General features: G+C 35.7%; 3 protein-coding genes and 1 long non-coding RNA gene across 7 annotated transcripts in view; 2 read left to right on the plus strand and 2 right to left on the minus strand.

Annotated features, from left to right (window-relative positions):
- Positions 1–26,898, plus strand: part of BckdhA (Branched chain keto acid dehydrogenase E1 subunit alpha) — a 121,935-nt gene continuing 95,037 nt past the window's right edge. For 2 of the 3 annotated variants that reach the window (XR_016482271.1, XR_016482270.1), the window contains exons 1-7: positions 1–177; positions 242–427; positions 493–850; positions 910–1,116; positions 1,178–1,319; positions 1,386–1,557; positions 1,614–1,856. Coding sequence is in view for 1 of the 3 variants with exons in the window: in XM_090180681.1 (XP_090036807.1) it covers positions 79–177; positions 242–427; positions 493–850; positions 910–1,116; positions 1,178–1,319; positions 1,386–1,557; positions 1,614–1,787 (1,338 nt within the window). In the remaining 2 variants the exon portion in view is untranslated. Of the gene's footprint in view, positions 178–241; positions 428–492; positions 851–909; positions 1,117–1,177; positions 1,320–1,385; positions 1,558–1,613; positions 3,523–26,898 lie in introns of those variants that run through there. The other variant, XM_090180681.1, reaches the window with a different exon arrangement.
- LOC149936314 (adipocyte plasma membrane-associated protein-like) lies at positions 3,563–6,775 on the minus strand. Its single transcript, XM_090180682.1, has 8 exons — positions 6,576–6,775; positions 6,381–6,496; positions 6,222–6,314; positions 5,845–5,961; positions 5,616–5,790; positions 5,418–5,552; positions 4,404–4,674; positions 3,563–4,340 (listed from the first exon to the last, which is right to left on the minus strand). The coding sequence occupies exons 1-8, from the start codon at positions 6,683–6,685 to the stop codon at positions 4,143–4,145; spliced, it is 1,215 nt and encodes a 404-aa protein (XP_090036808.1). The 5' UTR covers positions 6,686–6,775; the 3' UTR covers positions 3,563–4,142.
- CycK (cyclin K) lies at positions 7,025–10,945 on the plus strand. Of its 2 annotated transcripts, none has more exons than XM_090153864.1 (8): positions 7,025–7,079; positions 7,149–7,199; positions 7,276–7,491; positions 7,567–7,780; positions 8,911–9,074; positions 9,133–9,305; positions 9,372–9,484; positions 10,150–10,945. In XM_090153864.1, the coding sequence occupies exons 3-8, from the start codon at positions 7,337–7,339 to the stop codon at positions 10,837–10,839; spliced, it is 1,509 nt and encodes a 502-aa protein (XP_090009990.1). In that variant the 5' UTR covers positions 7,025–7,079; positions 7,149–7,199; positions 7,276–7,336; the 3' UTR covers positions 10,840–10,945. The 2 variants fall into 2 exon arrangements, with proteins under 2 accessions (XP_090009990.1, XP_090009991.1); XM_090153865.1 differs by lacking the exon at positions 7,025–7,079 and having other exon boundaries at positions 7,086–7,199; positions 10,150–10,240; positions 10,298–10,945.
- LOC149936316 (uncharacterized) overlaps positions 25,184–26,898 on the minus strand; it is a 31,687-nt gene continuing 29,972 nt past the window's right edge. The window contains exon 3 of the long non-coding RNA XR_016472353.1: positions 25,184–25,305. This is a non-coding gene — a long non-coding RNA (uncharacterized LOC149936316). The remainder of the gene's footprint in view (positions 25,306–26,898) is intronic.

Here is a 26,898-nt window from a genome sequence, read left to right on the forward strand (position 1 = left end):
TTCAGGAATTCGCGGGAAAATGGCCGTAGTTTTGCGCTTTGACTTCGAACATATGATTGCATCGCATTTGGAACTATAATGGCTGCTTTATTTTCCAGCTACTGTAAATCGTTAATAAAACAGCACAAAATACAAAGCGCAATAAAATTAAAAATAAATTTAAAGTATATTTTTAGAGTAAGTTACATAATATGAATATTAAGGTATAACGAAGTCCATGAATTTTAATTCATATTAACAGAAGGAATCAACAAGTGCATCACCTATTTCTAAAATCGAGGAACTTGATAGACCAGAATTTCCAGGCTCCCGATCCCAATGGACTGGAAAACTGAAATTTGTTCAGCCAGAACTTTATGACGGCATTCCCGTCTATCGTTTAACCAGCCGAGATGGTAGAATACTCAATCCAGATGAAGATCCAAAAGTATTTAATCTATACGCATTGAAATATCTTATTGTTAATCTAAAAAGAAAAATTTACGTTTTTAGTTGGATCAAGAAAAAATTACTAAAATGTATAAAGGCATGACATTGTTGAACACAATGGATAGAATATTGTACGAATCTCAAAGACAGGGCCGAATCTCTTTCTACATGACCAACTATGGCGAAGAAGGGACGCATTTTGGTAGTGCAGCTGCTTTAGACGATCAAGACCTTGTTTTTGGTCAATATCGTGAAGCTGGAGTTTTAGTTTGGCGGGGTTTTACTCTAGACCAATTTATGAATCAATGTTACGGCAATGAAGATGACATTGGAAAAGGCCGGCAAATGCCCGTTCATTATGGTTGTGAAAAATTAAAATTTGTCACTATATCTTCACCCTTGGCAACCCAAATGCCTCAAGGTATACATTTGGATAAAAATTGTTTAAAATAAAAACCGTAAACTTAAATTTCCATTCAGCTGTTGGGGCCGCTTATGCCTACAAAAGAGCTCTAAATGGTCTATGCGTCATATGCTACTTTGGAGAAGGCGCAGCCAGTGAGGGAGATGCTCATGCAGCTTTCAACTTTGCAGCTACTTTGGACTGTCCCATAATATTTTTCTGTAGAAATAATGGTTATGCCATTTCGACACCAACACATGAACAGTATAGAGGAGATGGAATTGGTAAAAATTAACAACCATAACACTGAACACTAGATTAAAAACAGTTTAATAATTATTTCAGCTTCAAGGGGACCCGGATATGGTATTCCTTCCATTAGAGTAGATGGAAATGATACCTTGGCCGTTTACAATGTGGTCAAAGCAGCTCGACAAATTGTTTTGCGAGAAAACAAACCCATCTTAATTGAAGCTATGACCTATAGGTGCTTCTTTCCTTAAATCCCAAGAAAATATTAGACACATAGCTCATTAAAACATCCTTTCCATAGAATTGGACATCATAGTACGTCAGATGACAGCACAGCTTATAGATCAGTGGATGAAGTCAGAAGTTGGCACCAAAAGGACCACCCAATTTCCCGTTTAAGGAACTATATGATTCTACAAAATTGGTGGGATGATGAGAAGGAAAAAGACTGGAAGGAAGAGACCAAGAAACAAGTAAATATCTCATTTAAAATTTAAATAGCAGCAATTTTAATTTTAATATAAATAAGGTGATGCAAGCTTTCGTACGCGCTGAAAAGCGTAAGAAACCTCCAGTTGACGAACTCTTCAATGATGTCTATGATAAAATGCCACAATCTCTCCAAGAACAGTATAAGAGCATGAAAGACCACTTAGAACATCATAAAGAACATTACCCACTCAAAAATTTTGCCCAAAAATAATTTACATTTTCTTTAAAAGTATGGTCTTCTAATGAAAGTACAAAATAATCCTAAACAGGGTTGCCACACGTCAGGGTATTTAAAAATGGACCTAAAAAGTCGAATTTAATTTTATCTTTACACTTTTTGAAGGTAATTTTAGGGTTGTGTGAGTATCAATTTTTGACTACTGATTCGAGTTCAAGTTTTAAGAAATTTTCTTATCGAGTTAGAGTTTGAAAAACCTAGCATAACCCCTTTTCTAAGCTTCGAGCCCTTAATGAGTTTTAAAATTCTTAATGAGTTTTAGGCTTTTAACGGCTCTCCATTATATTAAGTTGAATCACTTCATCCATGATTGCAATACTGAAATACTAATTATTGAGTTAAAGTTGACAAATTGGAAGAAATATTAACTTTTATTTTCTAGTGAAATTAATCATAAATAAGGGTGTGCGAGTCCTGTTTTTTGAAATTCGAGTCGAGTCTCGAGTCTTAGAAACTTGGACTCGCGAGTTCTCGAGTCCAAATATTAAGGACTTGATCGAGTCCTCGAGTCCTAAAGAATTAGGTTTAAAGCTTTCGAGTCCAATACGAGTCCGGAATGTTTTTAACGAGTCCAATTCGAGTCCTAATTTTTATCGAGTTCAATTCGAGTCCTAAGTTATCGTGGCCAATTCGTCTGAAATTTATTTGCCGCTGTTTAAATAATCTTGCCCAATAATAATGGACTCGCCGAGTAATAATGGACTCGCCGAGTAATATTAGACTCGCCGGGTAATTTTCAAATTATCTATTTACTCGAGTCCGCTTCGAGTAATTATGTACCCTTTTCGTGGGAATCGGGTACCCGTGCGAGTAATAAAATTACCTATTCCGAGTCCGAGTCCGAGTACTCGGACTCGGACTCGATAACGAGTACTCGCAATTTTCGAGTACTCGCACACCACTAATCATAAATGACGAAATGACAATCAACGGAGTTCGCGTAGTATTATATTTCTGAAAGTAAAACTTAAAACGACACAGCCAATGCTAGCTGTTTTAAACATCACATGGCAATTCAAAATGTCACATGATAAAATGAAAAACCCATAGCAGATAAAGTATAATGTCGAATTTTTTTTTGTGAGCCCTAATTGGTGGAGAGTTATGACGTAATAGTTTTGAAACTCAATAAGAACGAAAGCTCTGCGAGTTTTTCCATTTTTGATCCGAGTACTCGAACTCGATTCGGGTAATCGAACCTGAAACTATGAAATACGAAAACTGCTTAACGAGTTTTTATCAAGTTTAACCTTGGATAAATTTTAAACTGAAAAGTTTGGCGAGTTTCTGGACAAGGCTTATAGAGTTTTGAGTCGAGTACTCAATTTAAGCGAATACTCGCAAACCCCTATGATTATTATTTAGTCCCTTTAAAGTGTTGCTAATTTTTTTTAACGTAGTCGAGTACTCGCATACCCCTATAATTTTACTGACAAATTCTATGTTTATTATTTAGTCCCTTTAAAGTGTTGCTAATTTTTTTAACGTTGCAATAATACTTTTGTACTGAAATGTAGGTTGATTATAATTTATAAACGTCTGACAAAAGTAAAATATAAAGCTAAAAATGGAAAATTTCTTAAAATGGTTATGGAATTTGAATCTGAAATTATTTTGGCAACCCTGCTGAAAATTTAAATATACAGTATATTTTTGGAAATATTTTTTTAAAGTGTAATATATTTGTTCACCTGCCAAATTTTTATAAACAGTTACTTGTTCGTTATGAAATAAAAGGTTTATGGTCATTTCTTTTAAAAAATGGAAATTTAATAAATCCTAAATAGCATTTGGTATAAAACACAAACTTTTTTCTTATATTCCTAACACCTTGTATAACAATATTGTACTGGACATTATGGACAGTAAATAACCTCAAAAATGTATATTTAAAACTATATAACTACATGAAAAGGCCTGGAACATACATATTTGTAGCTTGCTCGTAGGGTCGTAGCTTAGCCATCATGACATTAATTTCACGTCGCAGATCGCGTGGCAAAATGCCACACAATCCCGAGAAATAGTCAAGTGCCACCATGTGCGTCTCATTGTCATGGCTGACCTATACGCGTTACCATGTCAACTGACAAAAGCCACACCCACGAACAAGTTAGGAATTCAATATAACTTAAGAAAATTAAGTACTGCCCATGATTTTCTTTAGTAAATAGCTTGACTTTTAACAGTTTATGAGTAACTATTACGTACCAAGATCTCGCTTATAACTGAAAAATAATGAGCAAATATATAATGAGAGTGAAGTTTGCAGCGCGTGGAATTTAAATGAATATTGTGACCCTATAATCACAAAAGCTACAGATCTCTTCACAGTTTCAGCTTTCCAAGGAATGGATTTCTCCAAGAACCAAGATATAAATGTCCATCGTGTTCCATTACCTCAGAAAGATGGGAAAATTTCCCATCCGGGGAATGTAAACTTTCGACAATATCTCCATTTTCGTTAATTCTCAATATCATCCCGTAAGAAGGCAAAATATCAACCAAAAACCGGCCTGTAGAAACCTATTGATGAGAATAAGATTAAATTGTAAAATGTGGAGAATTTTAACTCTTAAATAAACTTACATCAAACGCAACTTGTTTGAGAAATGGAAAAGGCAAATATTGCGCTACGTAAGTTAGTAGCGAGCCAATGGAATGGATGAAACGCATGATAATTTTACGAGCAGCTGGTAAACCTCCTAGTTTATCAGCCAAAGTAGCTGTTGATTCGTTTCTAGCAGAGCTTAAGGCGATCCAATAACCAGATTTGCCCTTGCGAATGTTATCGGGTTCTCCTGGAAGTCCTTTGGTCAAGGTTTCAATTTGTCCTGCTTTAGGTCCTGTTAAATGGTATCTTAAGACCAGAATTTTGAGATAAAAAATTAATTTTGAATAGAGTTTTAAGTATGGACTAGGCCTGTGTGAGTACTTGAAAAATGCAAGTACGGATCTCGAGTCCAAGTACTCTGACTCGGACTGGCACTCGAAAAGTCTTAATATATTACTCGCACGAGTACCAGAGTCCTTTGCCAAGGCTTAAAAATTACCTGAAGTGAACTGAGTTAATATTCTACCGAATCCTTTATTTTTGGGACGAGTCCAAGGAGTTTTTTATCTCATTTTTTTAACGCGTAGTTGCACCACCAGGTGAAATCCCGTAATCACTCTGTGGTAGTTGTTTTTATTTTTTATGGTTGGTTTGCCCTTTGGTTTAACAGAGATCGCGTGGTTCACCAAGCCAGCATCTTTTCAGATTTTAGTTTTGATTTCTGCACTCAAAGAGAGGACTTTCCTTTGGGCTGGTGACGCGGCTTTAGTTTTTAACAATAGTCTTGAGAAGTTGAGACTTTAAGTTTACTTAAACTACTATAAAACTCTTAGAAGTTAGAAGTGGTTCCTTACGGTTAAGACTAACAGAAAATTAGGACTCGAACTGGGCTCGACCAGAAAATTAAGACTCTTAACTAATTCTTAAGGACTTGAACGAGTGCTAGGGAATTGGACTAGAGACTCGTGAGTACAATTCTCCAGGACTCGAGACTAGACTCGAAACCATAAAAAGAGTACTCGCACACCCCTAGTATAGACGAAACATACTGCAAAATTTTCAGGCTTGTACACTCGGCAATAAGTAGTTTTGATTTATCAGAAGACAGTTCTACACCATTTGGGAAGTACAGACCAGTGGCTAATACTTTGACTTTTCTAGTTTTCAAGTTGTACGATAACAGTCTAATAGAAATTGATTTTTAAATTATATTGGGCATTTCAAAATAAATTAAACCGTGTAAGTACCTGCCAGAGCTGTCATGGTTCATGATGGAATAAATCACTTTGGTAATCGGCAGTTGAGTTGTGCTTTGAGAAATATAGATGGTGTTTGACTCTTCGTCTAGTGCAATATCATTTAGGAAGGTTAGGTTCAATTTCTCGACTTGCATAGTTGATTTTAGCAAATAAACTTTCTTCGCTAAAAAAAAATAATCAACAAATCTATTTTATTTGTATTACAAAGTGTAAGTACCTTTCTTTACATCTACAGCAATAAGTCCAAAAATGGCATCAGCAACATATAGTTTCCCCTTTTTGTCAAATCTCATGCCAAGTGGGCGGCCACATTCATGTTCCTCCCATTGACCTTCTGGAATAACAATAGGATTTAGTGAAAATTTATGATACAATTATTGGGCCAAATAGGTATGTATTTTATAAAGCAAAATTAAAATAATGCTGTAAGCCCATTATTTCAGAATTACATTAAAAACTATGGCTAAAATTTCAGCCTTCTTAGAGAAATCTAGTGTTAGTTATTACATTACCAAAATACATTACCCACATTTGAAAAAAAAATAATTCCTCACTTCACTTAGCTAGTAAAAAAGCAAGAATAAAGATAGTTACCACAATTTTTTTTCCCTGTTCTTATTACGGGTTCAATACCATTTGCTGTGATTTTTACTATGTGACCATCATGAATTCCAGTGTATATATCTCCTAAATATTAAAATATTAAAATTGTTAAGTTTTATTTAATGTATGTTTATTGACAAACATTTTTACCTTCAAAAACAGCCAATGATTCCGGCCATTTTAACTGTCCTTCAAAAATTTTCTCTGCTTTATTTAGTTTGTCATTTATAGCTAGTGGACCAGAAAACGATTTCGGAAGATCCAAGCTGCGAAATTCAATGGAGTACTTTTGTATGTGTTTACTTCATTGCATTTAGATATAAACTGAGAATATCAAGTTCTTACCTGAACGTCTCAGGGTCACAGTCCAGGAAAAGTGGAGAGAAATAATAAAATACCAAAAGCAAAGTTGTGACCAATACAAACTCAAAAGCGGTGCGTAATAACGAAGTCATAACTATCTTAGGTATTTAGTGAACTATATTCATGCACCACAATTACATTTGAATAAATTGGAAATTACTTAAAATCTGACCAGCTTCGGCTAGAACTTGTTAACTGATTAGACCGACTAATGACTGTCTAATGTCAGTGTTCTGTTCACCAAAGACTATAATAATAACATAGAGTATAGACTGGAGACTTGGGCTTCAGAAAGGTTTACCATTTTGTCGGTGGCGCCCATGGAGCCCGATTTTTCTGAGGTCACGTGCCGGAAAAGGGTAAACGCTTCGTAACAAAACCGTCATTGAGAAAGCTCTCAGTATTCGAATCTAGGGTACGAGTTTAAATTATCTTTGGTCGGAGCTGCAAGCATAGAAGTAGATGCTATGGCTGCAAGTCATAAGCGTAATATAAATTGTGAAATTATGGGGGGGTTAGTTTAGTCATTAATATAAAATTTTATATTTACTAAAGGAGAACACTAAAGCGTAGAAAATAAAATACAATTAACATAGCGATATTGAGGTATTTTAACAGTTTTAGTAGCTTTAGCCTTTGCTGCTTTACAGACTTCATAATTTTTTTAATTTTTATGCTACAGATCAACTTTGTATTAATGGTAAAACTGGACCATTATAAGTGATAGCCCACCTCTCTACAATATGGGTGAAGTTGTGAAAATATCGCAATGGTATTATGAAAAGAAAGATTTGAAGAAAACTCCATCCCTCCTTGAGAATATTGATTCTGAAACTGAACAGAGATATCGACGAGAAGGAGCTAGATTCATCATAAATGTTGGAACCAAAATGGGATTGTGAGCTAATAACATTTGATAGAGATGAAAATAATTACTATTATATTAAATAATATTATAACTCCCAATTTTTAGGCGCTATGACACAATGGCCACTGGAGTTGTTTACTTCCATCGATTTTACATGTTCCATTCCTTCAGAACTTTTCCACGTTATGTAACTGCATGTTGTTGTTTATTTTTGGCTGGAAAAGTGGAGGAAACACCAAAAAAATGCAAAGATATCATTAAAAGTGCCCGAACCCTGTTAACCGATAATCAGTTCGCCCAATTTGGAGAGGATCCAAAAGTAAGTAAAGGTTTTGGTATAAATGTAACTTACTATGTATACCTTAAAATGGAATTATTTATGTGTTTAAAAAAGGGAGGGAATTTTTTTTTTTAAAGATTCTTCATTAGGTAAAATTGGGTAGTTATTTTTTTAATTATTAAAGCAGTTTCTGAATACAGAATAGAGTAAGTAGCACTCCTTAGCTTTGGCTATGGCTGCTAATTTTTTATTTATAGAAAAAGCATGCCATTACTCTATTGTGTTGAAAACAAATTATAGTAAAATTTTTACTTTATTGCATAAAAAGTTAATAAGGCTGGGCGAATAACCGAATTAACTAGGGCTGTGCGATTACTCGGAATTGTTTGAGGTCGAGTAATTGGAAAATACTTGTTGATTATCGCCTACCAAAAAATTGCATAGTCGGGTACTCGATTACTCGAATAAGCTGCTCTAACGTCATAAGTTCAAGAGGGGTTTTTTTCAACTTTTTGTGGTGGCAATAATTAACGGTAGCTACAAGAAGTACAAACAACAAATGCTTTGAATGACCTTGAGGATGGATCATGGTGCAGTGCGCCTGCTCAGTTTTTCTCCACCAATATCATTAACTTTTGTCGGCCGGCATTAGGACTCAGGAGTCTGAATTACTTGTCTTGATTAAGATAACTCAACTTCAATATTAAAAAAAAAATTGTACTCGATAAATGACTTGATTGCCTAAAATCGCTATTCGCACAGCCCTATAAATAATCTAATAATTCGGTCGAATATAGAGACAAATAACCATCTCTTTTGGTGTCGGAATAACATTTCTATTTGGAAATTATTTGTTAAATTTACCGCGAATATACTTTTTTGTGTGTACAAGTGGTTTTAGTTTGTCACCTATGACGTCATTAAATAATTCAGTTCTATCCTTTAGATTTAAAATAGTACGACTATTAGACCTGTTATTCGACAAATATTCGAAAAGGTAGCATTTGCGTTAAGCCTAGTTATTCAATATTAGAAGATTTTTGGGTATTTGATATTTGTCTTGATAGGCTAAAAGTGCTATTCGCCCAGCTTTAAAAATTAAAAACCGTGATACATTTGGGTATTGTGTTACTTTTGAGATCAAAGCATATAATAATTAAAATTTGTAGGAAGAAGTGATGACCTTGGAACGAATTCTACTGCAAACTATCAGATTCGACCTTCAAGTTGATCATCCATACAGTTATTTACTCAAATATGCAAAACAGTTAAAAGGAGACAAATCCAAACTTCAAAAACTTGTTCAAATGGCTTGGACATTCGTTAATGATAGGTATTTTTCTATAGTTATCAAAACAAAATTCTGTATTAACAAAATATTTTTATTATAGTTTGTGTACAACTTTATGCTTGCAATGGGAACCAGAAATTATCGCAATTGCCTTAATGTATTTAGCCAGTAAATTATCGAAGTTTGAAGTCACGGACTGGCAAGGAAAGACCAATAAACACTGTAGATGGTGGGATATGTTTGTGGATGATATGACTGTAGAACTTATGGAAGGTAAGTGTTCAAAGTTCACTGAAATATTTAATATTTAAGTTGCGTAAGATAATTTTATTCCATTAGACATATGTCATCAAGTTTTAGACCTTTATTCAACACCTGTACCAACAACACCTCAAGATTCACCTCCAAATACCCCTCCCACACCCAGAACTGCTGCCAAAAAACTGCAGCCCGTGAGTCCCATTGTTTTATCCCTTTTTGTAGGCATGTGCGAGCCTTGGTTTTTCAGTTTTGAGCCGAGCTTGGAGTATGAAAAATTTCGCTTTTCGAATATCGAGCTTTTAGGCTTAGCTTAAAAAGTGGCTTAGAGTACTCTAATAATTAGGGTTAGCTCTATCACTAAATTCTAATATTTCTTCATTAAAAGAATATTTACTGCCAGAGCTTTTACGTTTATTTGAAGCCATATTTGTGAAGTTTAAATTAATAACTGGCCATACAAGGGATTACAACAAGAAAATAGTGGACTGATGACCCATAAACAACTGACAATAAACAGCTAGGGCCAAGGTTCCTAACTTCCTAGGAAAATATCTACCCTACATTATGTAACTTATGGTTTTGGTTTCGTTTTCTATATTTAAAATCAGTGACCAATCAGAAACTACTAGGACTACTACCTCACCCAATAAGAGATCTTAGTAGCTTTTCCCGCCATTTTTAAAAGCTCGCGAGTAGTGCCTTGGTACTCAAAAGTGAAGCCTAGTCCTGGATTTGAGGCTCTTAACTATTTTTGAGCTTTACAACTAAGGCGTTTCGAGCCAAGCAGTCGGAACAAAATAGAGTACTCGCAGATGCCTACTTTTTTGTTACAAAATTAAAATTTTCAATTCAACAGGGTTCGCCAAATGCGATAGCCACATCACAGAACAAAAAAGACCAGGGCTGTGGAATATCACCCAATCAAGGAAACACAAATCAAACTATCGGTATGCCAATACCGAGACTCGAAGGTGGTGACGTAAAACCATCAATCCCTCCCCCAGGTGGACATCCTTACACTTACAATGCCGGAGTGCCAGATGATCCATATGCAAGTGGATTTCCGCCTGTCACCTCTCAAACAAGAGCACCACCCACTCAAGTTCCAGCTTATACAACACATATGGCGTATCAAACGAATTACCATCCTGATACGAGAATAGGGCCACCTCCTCCTCCACCGGCTGCATTGACTGCCACTTATGGACATTCTTATTATTCCGGTGCGGAACAAAATTTGAGTCCTTATTACCAAGGACCATTGCCTCCTCCACCACCCTTGCCACACGAATTAGCACGTAGTACCCAAGGGTACTCTGACCCTTACACGGCTCCTGGATTGCCTCCTCAACATCCCCCGAGTTATTTGGGACACGGACCACCCCCTTTACCATCAAATTTACCCCCTTCATCTCAGTATGGACCACCAATAATAGGTGAAGGTGTACGCATCAATTCCTTTCCTCGTTATCATCACCCGTCTAATCTGGAAAGTCCGGCTAGTGCTACAGGTATTCCAACTGTCAGAATAACTGGAAGGTTTTAAAACTCTGTAAACTTAATTATTTTCTTATAAACAACCAAAAAAATACTATGTAATTTAGAGATTTTCAATAAAATGCTTGGAAGATTTCCAAATTACATTTTTATAATTTGCAGTTTATCAATGGTATTGCCTAGGAAATTAACTGAACAATACACTTATGACCATAGACATAATAAAGAAATAGAGGCACTATTGTATCTGGCGAAGTTGACCGCGAGTGCCGACCCCCTTTTCGCCAATGTAGGAAGCCATCGATGCGCGGTGAAATGAAATATTTTATTCCTTTTTGAAAATCAACTGTCATTTGATGAAACAAAGGAAGGATAGATGGCGTTGCAAATTCTGCCCATCTACGCTTTCATACATGCGCGAGTGGGGGATGAAATTTCCTGGTCAAAAACAGGGGTGCCTTAACGCGGTAATCTTCCCTCTATTTCTTTTCTATGTCTATGCTTATGACTGAACTAATATTTTAGGGGCCTCGACTTTCATCCAGAATGTATCTAGGTTACTAAATATGTATGAATAACTCACATTAGCATAATCTAACTAAGCTGGTATTTTTCAACCGAAAATCTTCGATTATTTTTACAGAGCCATCTAGTATTGGTTGTAAAAACCTTTTTTTTTATGCATGGGTATAAATTATTTACAAAAACATTTGGGTTAATTGTTCGTGCATAATTAGTTATGGAAAAATAATTTAATAATTAATTTAGTTATTGAAAATTTATAAAAGCTGAATTTAACAACTTAATTAATTGGTTATAACTATTGTAACCTAAATACGTTATTACCATAAGTGTATAATATTATTACATAAGTGTGACACTTAATTCCTATGCTTCACAGTCTGCCTTGTGAATAGCTCCCAGTAAATTACTGGGAGCTATTCACAAGACAGACTGCATTACGGGCTTCGTCGCCGTTTTGCGTCCGCTTGCTAACGCTTCACACGTAGCCTTTGACAGCGCCTCGCTAGGGGGAGATTTTATTCTTGTGATGATGTCACTCCGTTACTAGAAAAGACTATATATACGCTTCGCTTACTAGACAGGCGTCTCCATGCAAAAAACCTGTTAACACTTAAAGGGCCACACCAGCGTTTGAAAAATTCGGCCTGAATTTAGCACGTGGTAGCTGATACGACCAACCATATTATGGAAACTAGAGCGTGAAGCAGATCAAATTCAAATGCCGTTGTGGCCCTTTAAAGTCATTGGTCATGCATTGGCGATCGCTTAGCCTAGGCATTGCGTTATTGATTCATAGGAACTTGCGCGCCATCGCTTACCCAAATAATTTATTTATATGAACACCAACACCAATTTCATAAAAAATATAATAGAATTTTTCTTTCAAATTGAATATATTTGAGTAATATTTATATTTAACGGTACGTATCAGAGTTACTTGCTTTCAAAGTAAAGTCAGTGAAACATAGATGGCAGTACCTACTTCGAATTCCTAATGTGTTTTTGGGCTGCTCAGACTCAGAGCAGCTCAGAGTAGGGATTGCAATCCCGCCGGGTTTTCAATCCAGCTGGATTTTTGCTGGACCGACATCAATCCAGCTGGATGCAACGCGGATCCAGCAACTTATATATTTTTCAAAAAACCAAACAATTTTATCAAAAATGACCGACAAGTTGAAAGCCAAAATATACCTCTCCTCATGGAGAACTAACAGGATTTTTTTTGAAAGGCGATGCTAGCGTTACATGGCTGTCATATTGTACTAAATAGCGTGACGAATTTAAATTTATCCTGTTATTCCTCTATGGTATGTCTAAGATATTATTTATTTTCAATTAGTAGACGTTGCAGTCAATGGCTCAGCTGTAAAAGATCGGTGTTTCTAAATAGCCACCTTTTTGGATTTTTGTCCAGGCCAGTGGCTAATAATGGTTAATAAAGAAAATATGCCTTTTGAAAAGAGAATAAGTTGAAAATCTAATTAATAGTTATCAATAATAAACTTTTGAACTAGCCCAAATTCTGGCAACTATGTATAGATATTTGTATTTTATAGCCCAAAATGCAAACACTTTTATGTTGAAATCTTAATAAAAGTAAAAAATATATTTTCCACTTTTTTCCCCTAAATGCATTTTTGGCCAGGCCGGTATTTACCACTATTAGCCACATTATTTTCCACCTGGTATTTACCACCTCGGAACACTAACATCCACTTGTTAAAAATATAACTCGAGCTCGTTTCCTGTTCGCAACTGTCCTTTAAATTATATCAATTAATTTTAATTTAATCTATAAATAACGAAAATCTTGCTAAATATATAATATATATAATAAATAATATAGAATAAATTACGTTAATGAGTTCATAAAAACGTAAAGGAAGACGGACGTTTCCCAAAGTTGTTTGTTTAAATATCGTTGCAACATAATTTACCGTAACCCGAAGCACTCGGCCCGTCCCAAAAGTTAAAAACAAATTAGTAGTTGGAGAGAATAAGCCCCATACATACAGAACACACACAACATTCACCCATGTCTGAACGCAAACACACTAACACACAGTACACAAAACAATACAAAAACAAGAATTTGAATACAAACGTTCAAAAGCTGGTTTACACTAATTAGTCAGTCAACACCGTCGTTACGGTGGGCGTTAACGAGGAGTTAATTTCAGTTAAGCCGTTACACCGGTTTAACCCTTTTAAACCTTTTCCAAAGTTCATGAAACTGCCAACGCGGTGAATACACTTTGCCAACACACACCAAAAAATTGCAAAACCCCTCGTGAGAGCTCTGTTATGGAAAAGTCTTATTGGAAGTATAAAAATTATAAAATATTAGTCTTGAAGTATTTTAAAGGATTAAACCAATCACGTTTGTATAATTTGTAACGCACGTGGGTTGGAAGTATCTATCTACACCAACTAGTTAAGGAGATTCTTATTTACATCTTGGAAGAATAAGGCAGACGATTACAAATAAACCAGACTGTATGGTAAATACTGGCAACTAGCTACATTTTATTAATTGTTAAAGCACATACATTAATACAAGAGCGGGGGGTGCTGGATCCAACAGACTGAAAAATGTGCTGGATTCAGCTGGATTGCTGGATGAGGGATCCAGCAATTGCAATCCCTAGCTCAGAGTCAGACTGTCAGACTGCATCCGGATTCCGGAGTGCTCCGAAAATCTTCGCGTATTTTGCTATTGTGAGCAGAACCGAGAGAGAATGGCGATATACATTGGGAAGATGCTCCGAAAGAGAGTAGATAATTTTTTACACCCTGATACTACGAGATCAGCGACGGAGCAAATTTTTATTTATTTATTTTAAAGAAAATGACCGTCATTATTCTTTCAATAAGACGTTACTCTAAGTTTCTTTCTAAATTTTTTATTTCACATTGGAAAATGTATGGCAACCCTGATTTAATCGTTCATGTCGTTAATGGTGGATCAACGAATTTCACATTTCTGCTATCAGGGTTATGATTGGTCCTGGTTACGTCCAAAACAAGTCTAAGCACGTGTTAGCAGACGAGTTTTTGATTTAGTTTATACTCTCTTTAATTTAATCTGTCCAAAAGAGACATAATTACCAAGTGTTCCAGTTCCTATACTTTCAAATGCTAAAGATTTACTAAATCAAGATAGAAGGCTAAGCTAGGATGGACGATGCACTTTTTTCTGGTTTGTTCTTTCATGTTTGGTATTAAAACGTAGATAGATGGCGGTAGCGTTTCCGTTGAGTGGCAAGAAATCAATACGCCTGCTAGCCTTCTCCAGTGCTTTCTTGGTTCTCAAAACCCTCACCAGATGGCACTATTTATACTTTTTAACTTATTTTCTCTCCCCTTTCCACTCCACCTTCTTACTTTGCTCATAAAATTCATTAAAAAAGGTTGGATTGACACAATTTTGGTAATTATGTAACTTTGCTCGTTGACCTGTTCTCCGTACGCCGGTACGCGTTTAATTTTACGAGGCTAAATCTCTTTCAATTATGGCGATATAAATTTGGAATATACATACAAAAATACAGTATTAAGAATATTTTTTAAAACAATCAAATATAACTACTTGGTTTCGCCTGGGACTATCTTTAATAGCCGTTAGACCGAGAACGCAGATCCTCGGTCTGCGCTTTCAAAAACAAATTAGACAAACATATGGGTTGGGATAGAACTTAAACGGTGTGCTTCTTTCATTGTACCTCATTGTAACCATTGCTTTAAATGTATTTCTTTGTCGCTGATGCTGGCCCAATAAGCGTCCACGCTTGTATCTATTCCAGTTCAATAAATTCTATTCTATTCTAGCATTATCTACAATGATCATATCTGAAACAGAAACCTAATGTTTTCCAAATTATATAACGCCATCTAGTATCGCGAGAAATGTTTCTTAAGTTGCGAAAAAGCTTATTTTAACTCCTAATCTAGTTCGTGCAACTTTCAAGACTGAATTTTTCGATAAATTTTATCAGAAAAAGCATTGGTATATTCGTTATTACTTCTACAAAATATCAGATCCCACGACAGATGGTGTTACAGTAGTTGACCAAATAAGTATGGACAATTGGGTGGAAGAGCCTTAGAGCTGACGTCATATCAAAAAAATAAGGGCCTATAGAGAGAGCCAATACGCAACTTCGGTACACGCTCACTAAAGATAACTTATTAGTCTAAAATATACCAAAAATCAATGTTCAAAAACCAATTTTCAAAAATCAAAGATCAAAAATCCATGTTAAAAAATCAAAGATCAAAAATCAATGTTCAAAAATCAAAGATCAAAAATCAAAGTTCAAAAATCAAAGATCAAAAATCAATGTTCAAAAATTAAAGATCAAAAATCAAACTTCAGAAATCCATGTTCATTCCTGAAATGAATCTCATTAAGAATTAAAATCCATCGAAGTTAGTGAAATGACACACTTATGTAAAACATTCTAATAAACTTACGGTAATACTTCCTCGCTCCCATTAACGTCTCGACAAAAACGTTCTCAATTACCCGAATACGTTCTTCATTAGATATCGCAAATACTTGACTTTTCGCAGCAACATTTTGACGTTAGAGAGCAATTGTAAGGATGAGCAAAAAAAGGATTAATTTCCTTTTATGTACGAATACTCCCATAAGATGATTTTTAGTGGAATAGGATTAGTCGAGAGAGATGCGAGAAGGAAAAAATGTACGTCCCCAATAACAAGTAATTCATTACCAAGAATTGAATCCTGGGGAAGAAGCGTAAGTTCTTGAAGGAATAAAGGATTTAGCGGTATTCTAGCAACATGCAAATAGAGAAAGATAAGGGGGGAGAAAGGGGGGGGCGGAGTCAGAGAGTGAAGTTAGGTTGCAGCTTTCCACGTTTTTTTCAACTTCTCCCGACTGCGGAGAAATAATAATGATGACTGAATAACAAAGGCTTAAGTCCTCATTTGAAACATTTTGCCCCGGATCCCGATAGGCATTAACGGGGAAAAAAGGTAGAACGGAGAGAGGATTTATTTCTTGGGTAACGATGCTTGGGCGACTAACAGGGTCTTCTGCTTTTTCGTTTGGCCCCTCGTTACTCACGTTTCGACGATTTTTAGGAGCGCTCCTCATTACCGAACGGAGTTTCCCTTCATTATGGCCAGCTCGTTCTTTCTACTAATATCACCTACCAAGAAATCTAACACCCCAACAAAAGTCACTGTTTTCTTCGGGAGTTTTAATGGCGCTTAAGGTGCAGTTGGATCGGAAACCTCTCATTTGAATTGAACTGAATTAATGGACCTTATTTTTAATTATTTACCGATTTATAAAACCAAAGGTAAATAGAATATAACGACCAAGTGCTTCGACGCAAGGCCTAAGTCAAATCACTGTAACTTAGTCGGCAAGTATATTGACATTTAGTTCGACAAATATTTGTTCGTCTAAACCCCGAAATTTAGTTTGAATTATAAATAATAGAATTTTCAACTTCAAAATACTTTAAGTACCGAACTTTCCCTAGTATAGTGAAGAAGCCCTTACCAGGGTTATTCTACATATGAGGAGGTTGGCTGACCCGTAATAGAAAGGACAGTATCATAATAAGTCAGACTATTCCCGCCCTCTCCCAGCTAGGTAGAGGACAGGGTCCTCTGTTGCGTATAAATACAAGCTCAATAAAAAACTTTCTTTCACCTCCAAAATCAAACCCCTCCCACTTTTGCTTGTTTCACGTATTTCGGGCTCTGGCGGCCTCTGGTGGGTTTTTTAATATTGAAATTAATTTAATCACAGTACATTTTAATATAAAAAATAATTATTATTGATCATTATTTCTTTTTAATTATAACAATAATAAATAAAGTAAATTTACTTACTAATAAATTGGGCTACTTAGATGGCTCTAGCGTGTAATAACGATAACAGAGGTCTGACACATGGGCGGTGGCAGAAAACCTGCGTCATCCAATCTCCTATATAAGTTAAATAATCCTGATCGTTCCTTATAACGCGTAAGAAACAATGCTCAAATGATTTTATTATAATTAATTTCTGGTTCTTATCGTGTTCTCAATAGTCTGATACGAGGGGCTGGACACTGTCAGATAGACTGTACACCGATTACGAGTACTCAACACTGTTAAAGGTACAGATTTTAAAGAGTGCGCGTACTCTTATTAGTACAGTCAAAGGTACGACCGTGTACACCGATTACGCGTACTCAACACTGTTAAAGGTACAGATTTTAAAGAGTGCGCGTACTCTTATTAGTACAGTCAAAGGTACGACCGTGTACATCGATTACGCGTACTCAACACTGTTAAAGGTACATATTTTAAAAGTACGCATACTCTTATTAGTACAGTCAAAGGTACGACCGTGTACACCGATTACGCGTACTCAACACTGTTAAAGATACAGATTTTAAAGAGTACGCGTACTCTTATTAGTACAGTCAAAGGTACGACCGTGTACATCGATTACGCGTACTCAACACTGTTAAAGGTACAGATTTTAAAGAGTACGCGTACTCTTATTAGTACAGTCAAAGGTACGACCGTGTACATCGATTACGAGTACTCAACACTGTTAAAGGTACAGATTTTAAAAGTACGCATACTCTTATTAGTACAGTCAAAGGTACGACCGTGTACACCGATTACGCGTACTCAACACTGTTAAAGGTACAGATTTTAAAGAGTGCGCGTACTCTTATTAGTACAGTCAAAGGTACGACCGTGTACATCGATTACGAGTACTCAACACTGTTAAAGGTACAGATTTTAAAGAGTACGCGTACTCTTATTAGTACAGTCAAAGGTACGACCGTGTACATCGATTACGAGTACTCAACACTGTTAAAGGTACAGATTTTAAAGAGAACGCGTACTCTTATTAGTACAGTCAAAGGTACGACCGTGTACATCGATTAAGCGTACTCAACACTGTTAAAGGTACAGATTTTAAAAGTACGCATACTCTTATTAGTACAGTCAAAGGTACGACCGTGTACACCGATTACGCATACTCAACACTGTTAAAGGTACAGATTTTAAAGAGTGCGCGTACTCTTATTAGTACAGTCAAAGGTACGACCGTGTACACCGATTACGCGTACTCAACACTGTTAAAGGTACAGATTTTAAAGAGTGCGCGTACTCTTATTAGTACAGTCAAAGGTACGACCGTGTACATCGATTACGAGTACTCAACACTGTTAAAGGTACAGATTTTAAAGAGTACGCGTACTCTTATTAGTACAGTCAAAGGTATGACCGTGTACATCGATTACGCGTACTCAACACTGTTAAAGGTACAGATTTTAAAAGTACGCATACTCTTATTAGTACAGTCAAAGGTACGACCGTGTACATCGATTACGAGTACTCAACACTGTTAAAGGTACAGATTTTAAAGAGTGCACGTACTCTTATTAGTACAGTCAAAGGTACGACCGTGTACACCGATTACGCGTACTCAACACTGTTAAAGGTACAGATTTTAAAGAGTACGCGTACTCTTATTAGCACAGTCAAAGGTACGACCGTGTACATCGATTACGCGTACTCAACACTGTTAAAGGTACAGATTTTAAAAGTACGCATACTCTTATTAGTACAGTCAAAGGTACGACCGTGTACACCGATTACGCGTACTCAACACTGTTAAAGGTACAGATTTTAAAGAGTGTGCGTACTCTTATTAGTACAGTCAAGGGTACGACCGTGTACATCGATTACGAGTACTCAACACTGTTAAAGGTACAGATTTTAAAGAGTACGCGTACTCTTATTAGTACAGTCAAAGGTACGACCGTGTACATCGATTACGAGTACTCAACACTGTTAAAGGTACAGATTTTAAAGAGTACGCGTACTCTTATTAGTACAGTCAAACGTATGACCGTGTACATCGATTACGCGTACTCAACACTGTTAAAGGTACAGATTTTAAAGAGTGCGCGTACTCTTATTAGTACAGTCAAAGGTACGACCGTGTACATCGATTACGCGTACTCAACACTGTTAAAGGTACAGATTTTAAAGAGTGCGCGTACTCTTATTAGTACAGTCAAAGGTACGACCGTGTACACCGATTACGCGTACTCAACACTGTTAAAGGTACAGAGTTTAAAGAGTGCGCGTACTCTTATTAGTACAGTCAAAGGTACGACCGTGTACATCGATTACGCGTACTCAACACTGTTAAAGGTACAGATTTTAAAAGTACGCATACTCTTATTAGTACAGTCAAAGGTACGACCGTGTACACCGATTACGCGTACTCAACACTGTTAAAGGTACAGATTTTAAAGAGTGCGCGTACTCTTATTAGTACAGTCAAAGGTACGACCATGAACATCGATTACGAGTACTCAACACTGTTAAAGGTACAGATTTTAAAGAGTACGCGTACTCTTATTAGTACAGTCAAAGGTACGACCGTGTACATCGATTACGAGTACTCAACACTGTTAAAGGTACAGATTTTAAAAGTACGCGTACTCTTATTAGTACAGTCAAAGGTACGACCGTGTACACCGATTACGCGTACTCAACACTGTTAAAGGTACAGATTTTAAAAGTACGAATACTCTTATTAGTACAGTCAAAGGTACGACCGTGTACACCGATTACGTGGAGTGAGTTTTATTTTAAAACATTATTTACCCGACTAGTTTCGGACACGTTATCGGACATTCATCAGGGGTATGACCCGTTTACAATTTTATCGTCGTATTTATAACCTTAGTTAAATATTTTTAATTTTTTAAAAAAGAATTTTTTTCCAAAAGTTGGTGTATAAACCAGTAATTGTCGAGAAAGCATATGGTAAATTTAAAAGTTCTAAAGACATAGCTAAACGTACTACGTTAAAATGTTTTAACAAAGATAAACCAATTGTCTGTATCCCCTTCTATTCAACTTTGTCTTCAAAAATAGCCAACATCTTCAAGAGTCGTTTAAATTGTAACACTGCATTTAAACCAACGAACAAAATTATAAACCACTTAAAATCCCTTAATTATCCAATTGAAAAAGAAGATTAACCTGGAGTGTATTCAATTAAGTGTGAATGTGGAGACGAATACATTGGACAAACCGAGCGAAGTGTTAAAATACGCGCAAAAGAACATTCTGACGATGTTAGGTTAAAAAGGTTCCATAAATCGGCCTTGGCTACCCACGTTCCAAATAAAAACCATAAAATTAACTTCGAATCTTCTGAACTTAAAAAATATTGTAATATCACAATCGAATTAAATTTATTAGAATCCTACTATATTAAAAAATCTAAAGATAAAGGTAAATGTTTAAACCGTGATTTGGGACCGGGGGTAGATTACATCAACTTTTGGAAAAAAATTATTTTTTAAAAAATAAAAAATATATAACTAAGGTTATAAATACGACAATAAAATAGGTGATTATGAAAAATATCGGTGGTCACGTGATTTGGTTAAGTACTACCAAGTTGAAAGTATCAAAATTGGCCCTTTTTGTAAATTCGTCTGGCTAGTTGGGCAAGGGTTAGCGAGATTTCTATAATTTCATTGTTCAATCGAAAGGATTTTTCGTTTTTCGTTTTAAGAGAAGTTTGCAAAGTCGTTAAATTAAGGTAATTGATTTATTAAATGAAATATTTTGAAATTCTATCCAAATTGATTTTAATTCATTTTCAGGTTTAATTCCTTTCAACCATAGGCGTTAGTACCAGTTCTTGTTTAAAGACGTTAAAACCGTTCGTACAATATAATACTAGATTTAAATCCTAATTATAAGTGTGGTCATTTATTTTACAGCCTTTAAAATGTCAACTTAAATTGGGCTTGTTTCTTTATCAATACTTGGTCTAGAACTATAAGAAATAAAAAATATATAATAAATTTGTTAACTTTATGTATTTTGAATAATTTTAGAAAAATGCTAACCTTTCAAACAATCAATCCATGGTTGGTGCTTTTTACTAAACGCAGACGACCGCGGGCCTCGGTAGGTGCAGACGAATTTAAGCAGCCGACGCTTTGTCAAAAAATAACCAACTCCCGTGAGCCTCTGCGCGCAATTCTTTTTCATAATCACCTATTGTAAACGGGTCATACCCCTGATGAAGGTCCGACAACGTGTCCGAAACTAGTCGGGTAAATTAAAATTTCGTTGTTTCTAATTTTTAAAAATAAGTATTATTATCTTATTTTTAAATTATTGTTTATTTATCTGCTTCTCCATGTTACTCACCTAAACTATTGATAGAATTAAGAGCAGTTTTCATAAAAGGTGTTGCTTCTGATAAATTGCGGTCTTATTAGATGTCACGACCATTCTGAAAGTTATAATTTTTAATTGGGGTAAGCGGCGAAAAATGAAATTTTTGAATTACAAATCCGTTAGTAAAATTTCTTTTACCTTGCTTTTTCTGTAAATAATTTAATATATTTTGAAATATATCGTTTGTTTGCATCGAAATAATAAAACACTGAAAACGAAAAATAGCTCGCGTAATAATTTTATGCTACAAAATGTATACACTCTTTTATGCAAATTTTGGCATACAATTTTGTTAGCTTATTTCATGATTAAATAATTAATTAATTAATTGGATAAAATTGAGATTTGAACGATTAAAATGATTAAATCGAGATTTAAATGATTAAATCGAGATTTGAATAATTAAATCGAGATTTGAATGATTAAATCGAGATTGAAATGATTAAATCGAGATTGAAATGATTAAATCGAGAATGAAATGATTAAATCGAGATTGAAATGATTAAATCGAGATTGAAATGGAGATTGAAATGATTAAATCGAGATTGAAATGATTAAATCGAGATTGAAATGATTAAATCGAGAATGAAATGATTAAATCGAGATTGAAATGGAGATTGAAATGATTAAATCGAGATTGAAATGGAGATTGAAATGATTAAATCGAGATTGAAATGATTAAATCGAGATTGAAATGATTAAATCGAGATTGAAATGATTAAATCGAGATTGAAATGATTAAATCGAGATTGAAATGATTAAATCGAGATTGAAATTATTAAATCGAGATTGAAATGATTAAATCGAGATTGAAATTATTAAATCGAGATTGAAATGATTAAATCGAGATTGAAATGATTAAATCGAGATTGAAATGGAGATTGAAATGATTAAATCGAGATTGAAATGATTAAATCGAGAATGATATGATTAAATCGAGAATGAAATAGTTAAATTGAGAAAGAAATTATGAAATCGAGATTGAAATGATACCGTAAGGATTATAAAAAATGTTATACAGAGGCATACTTATGAGTAGTAACTTTAAATCGCAGGAACCTCTTGGATAAAATTAAAATGTTTCGCGATGATACTAAGATAGAGGGCGATACTTTACGGAGCCTTTTTGGTGTATTACAGAAAGCATCCAAAGATTTTAGCGATAAAGGAATCAATAAACATTTACTTACTCTTTGTAAAAGAACAAAATCCTGTTACAACCGGGATGAAACCATAAATATGGTTTCACGAGTGACATACTTCAAATATATTTGCCATCGTCCAAAAACATATTATATACATTAATTTCGATAGAATAAAAAAAATATAGAAATATAGAAAAATAAAATAAAACGTTGGATATGACTAATATTAAAGTTAATTACAATATGCACAGCTCAAATAGGAATGTATTTTAAAGTTTTAATTTTGGTACTAACTAGAAAACGTTTTACCGACTTGACCAGTTCGTTCGACTTGACCAGTTCGTTCGACTTGACCAGTTCGTTCGATTTTTTCGAATCTCGGACACTCAACTATAGGAGATGACCAATATCAGAGCGGGTGTTCTGGATTTTCTCCGAAGATGTCCTCGAGAAAGAGTAGGTGGCTGGGCCTGTCGTTTTTATAGCAAGCCTCGACCTTGACTTCTTCCTTTCTGCTTTTTCCACGATTTTGGTCCAGTCGGCCACCGTCTTCGCCTCTTTTCGAGAGTGTCCAAGATTTCAACTCTCTTAATCCACGCATTCGGATGACCAGTGGCCCTTAGGTATTGGTACACTTTGTTCGCGGTACGATCCGAAGACACGTGAATGAGCCGACCCAGGTGGGAATATTTACTACAAGCTTCCCTTTCTACGAAGGTAGTGGCCCAAGACATCTCGTCCTTTATCGCCGCTTTCGCAGTCATGAAATCAGTGGCGAAAATGCCGCGGATATTTAGAAGGCGTTGGAGGTCTTCCAGAGTCTCAGATTTAGGTCATTAGCGAAACATTGACCAGGAAAAGGGTACTAAATTTCAGTTTGAGACGGTTGTTGGAAATGAACTAATGGCTTTAAAAGTCACTTGATGACTTAGGCCTAAGGTGGTGCCTTGGGTATTAGCTTAGCTCATTATTATTATTATTATTATGAAATCCAAGAACTGATCTGGCTAGTGCACGATCAAGCGGTTCCAAGTACAGGGCGAAGAGAATCGGAGACAACGGACAGCCCGGTTTCAGGCCCACAGCGAACAGAGCATGGACCAAGAATCTAAGGGGAATCACTGTTCAGGCTTTTAAAAGCACGCGTTAACACTGGGAATAGGGAAATCACGGATAATTTTAGTTCAATGTGGACAAACTTGGCGTCGCTGAAGTCGATTTCCGGCGTAGTTTCGTAGAGAAGCTGGAGCATTCACGTTCAATTTTGACAATATGGCGCCGTTGTTGTCGGTTAAATGATTAGGCTTAGTACGTTTTAGACCTTTTGTTTTTGAAATTAGTTCTTTAAAAGTTTAAGTAATGGTAATTAACCTTTGTGTTAAGTAAAAATAACCAGTAAGCCGCGTATGGCTGATGTTTTTTTATCAAACCCACTGGAATCCACTTCATTTCTAAACTTAAAAAATTTAATCAACTAAGCCTAACCTAACACGTACTGTCGCTTAAGCTCCGACTAAGCCTCTCGTAGTGATAGTTGAACAGAATTCTTGAGGCGCTTCAAAGCGGCTGATGTACTTCAGTAAGCCTTCCGATTTAGGCCACACCTACCGTGTCAAAATACCGGGAACAGTCAGTCCCCTTAGAATCTTGGTCCAAGAACAGAGCGGTACATATTTGGCAAGGGATAAGATATTTTTACATTATTAAATCCTCGAAGTCTTTCGAGATGGCGCTAGCAGTCCTGAGTTTAACTTTACTTTATATTTTTTACATAAAGCGCTTATCTTAAATTACAGAAGTTGTATTTTTGTAAAAAACAAAATTTAATATTTATTCCCTCTCCGACCATAAACATTTTTATAAATAAATAATATAATATATTATATCATATAAAAACATCGAACTCGAATTCCTTATATGAAACAGACTTTACTATAAATTCATACTAGGATAAACACTTTCACAAAGACAGAATAGCGCTACTTCATAAGCGTCACCCTTAACTTCTATTTTCAAAATAAAGCTAAGGTAGCCTATGTGAAGATAGTATTTTTCAAAATATAGTAAGTCCGCAACTGAACTATTTACAAAATCAATGAGATATAGTTAATTAGCTATTTATAATGGTTTGTATAAAACTATAACCGTTAAAGGTTAAATGAGTAGGAGTTTGATCAAAAATCCACTGTTTATGCAGACAACTAGGTGGGCAGGTTTGCCAGAGAACCGTTTTTTTAGGCCTCCCTGATTCGTGAAAATCGGGTCTAACCTTCTGCCTCGCTATACACAAATGTAAATAACCGCATAAGTAGTATTTTATTGAATGGTCTATTTTCGAATAGGAATTTGAAATAGAAATGAAAACTCCACGTATTAAAATAATTTTAATTTTAATTTTTTAGTTACAAAATATGTATCTGTTGATTTGAAAAATTGAACTCTTTGACTTTCGTGAGGTGTACCTTTCCTTCTCGCGAGTAAACTGACCATTAAAAATTGCAGATGGCCAGTTCGTTTTCTACGAGCCCGCATCGGACATCGGCGCTTCGAGTCGTCGGCTCGTTTCAGATTGACCTAATTCCCTGTGCCGGAAAAATAATCAAATATTAATACGAGATGAGCTGCTCGAACGGACGTATTGAGTGCAGCCCCCCTCATACATATGCATATACTCTTTTGCAGGCTCGATAACCTCTCCGATAGGTGGCCCCACCTCCCGCCTCGCTTCCCGTACTATATAAAGTACACGAACAAACATATTCGAGAATCCTGATAAATTTAATTTGCAAATAGCCGCTGCTGTTTTATACCGCGGCCCCAACTACTATTCGGGTCGCGTTCGCACGGTCCCCTCCACAGATTTGGCATTTTAAAGGGATTTCGATCTAACATTAAGAATCACAATTTGTTTTGAACGTAATTCGCGCCAGTTTCCCATAGTTTATTTTAAACCTGGTGGCGGGATTTTAAAGTAGATGATCCACTGACAAGGAGACTACCCGATTTGGTTCAAACTCGGGGGATTGGTAGACCTCCATGTAACTTGAAAAACCCTAAAGGGATTTTATTCAAAGGGGCAACGAAAAATGTTTTTGACAACATAAAAAGGAAATTTTCCCATTGAAAATAACATGGGATTTTGACCGATTTTACAAAATTGAAAAAAAAATTAAAATAGAGTAGTATCACCTCGTAGCTTTGGCCATGGTCGCCATTTTAGGGGCGTTTTTTTCTCTATAGGAAAAAGCATGGATGACGTTGCGTGATGTAGCACTGACACTACTCTATACCAAAATTATAAAACAAATTGATAAACATTTACGAATAAAATCCAAATTGGACACATTTTGATTAATTTTTTAAATTTTTTCACAGGGAAATCGGTCAAAATCCCATGTTATTTTATGTTTTCAAAAACATTTTTCGTTGCCATGGCAAAACCGTTGCCCATTGAATAAATTCCCTTTAGGATTTTTCAAGTTACATGAAGGTCTACCAATCCCTCGAGTTTGAACAAAATCGGTGTGTAACACCTCGGGTAGTCTCCTTGTGAGAGCGGGCCCGGGACCCGGCAAAATATATATTCCGGGCCCCAAGAGAGACGTTGTTATACTGGAGATAGTTATACTTTTTTTTTAAAGTATAGCTAGTTTGTTCAAACCCAGGCCCCTAGGCTGCACGGTCCACGGTAATTTGTACCGGAGTCCCCCGTAAATATGGAAGTGCATAGGTTGTATTCACGAGAAGATGGCGGCCATTGCTCTAAGGTAGATAGTTATGGGGGAAAGGGGGATGACACTAGCCTTCCACTACAGTGATGATGACGTCACGAGAATACACGTTATAGTAATACGAGAGGGCTAGAACATAATTGGTCCGACACAGTTTTCAAATTTAGTAGATACTAAATTTAAAGGGAGTATAACCTTTTCAGTAATTTGGGGCAATACCAATTTCCCTCCCCTCATTTTTCTAACCACGTGCTTTACGTAGTGTGAAATACAGCGGTTTTTGAGGAATTATTCCACTAAAAGTATCCCCGCTTTGGTAGTGCTTCATTTAATCATATCTACTGGAACGCCTTTCGTGAATCTTAAACCTCGTACCTCATTATTAAGAAATTATATTTGAATTAATATCCAAACTATAATGAAAATAATTAATTTATAGCTTGG

This window comes from Leiobunum rupestre, chromosome 7, assembly GCF_980474605.1.
Source record: "Leiobunum rupestre chromosome 7, qqLeiRupe1.1.hap1, whole genome shotgun sequence".
Classification (NCBI taxonomy): domain Eukaryota; kingdom Metazoa; phylum Arthropoda; class Arachnida; order Opiliones; family Sclerosomatidae; genus Leiobunum; species Leiobunum rupestre.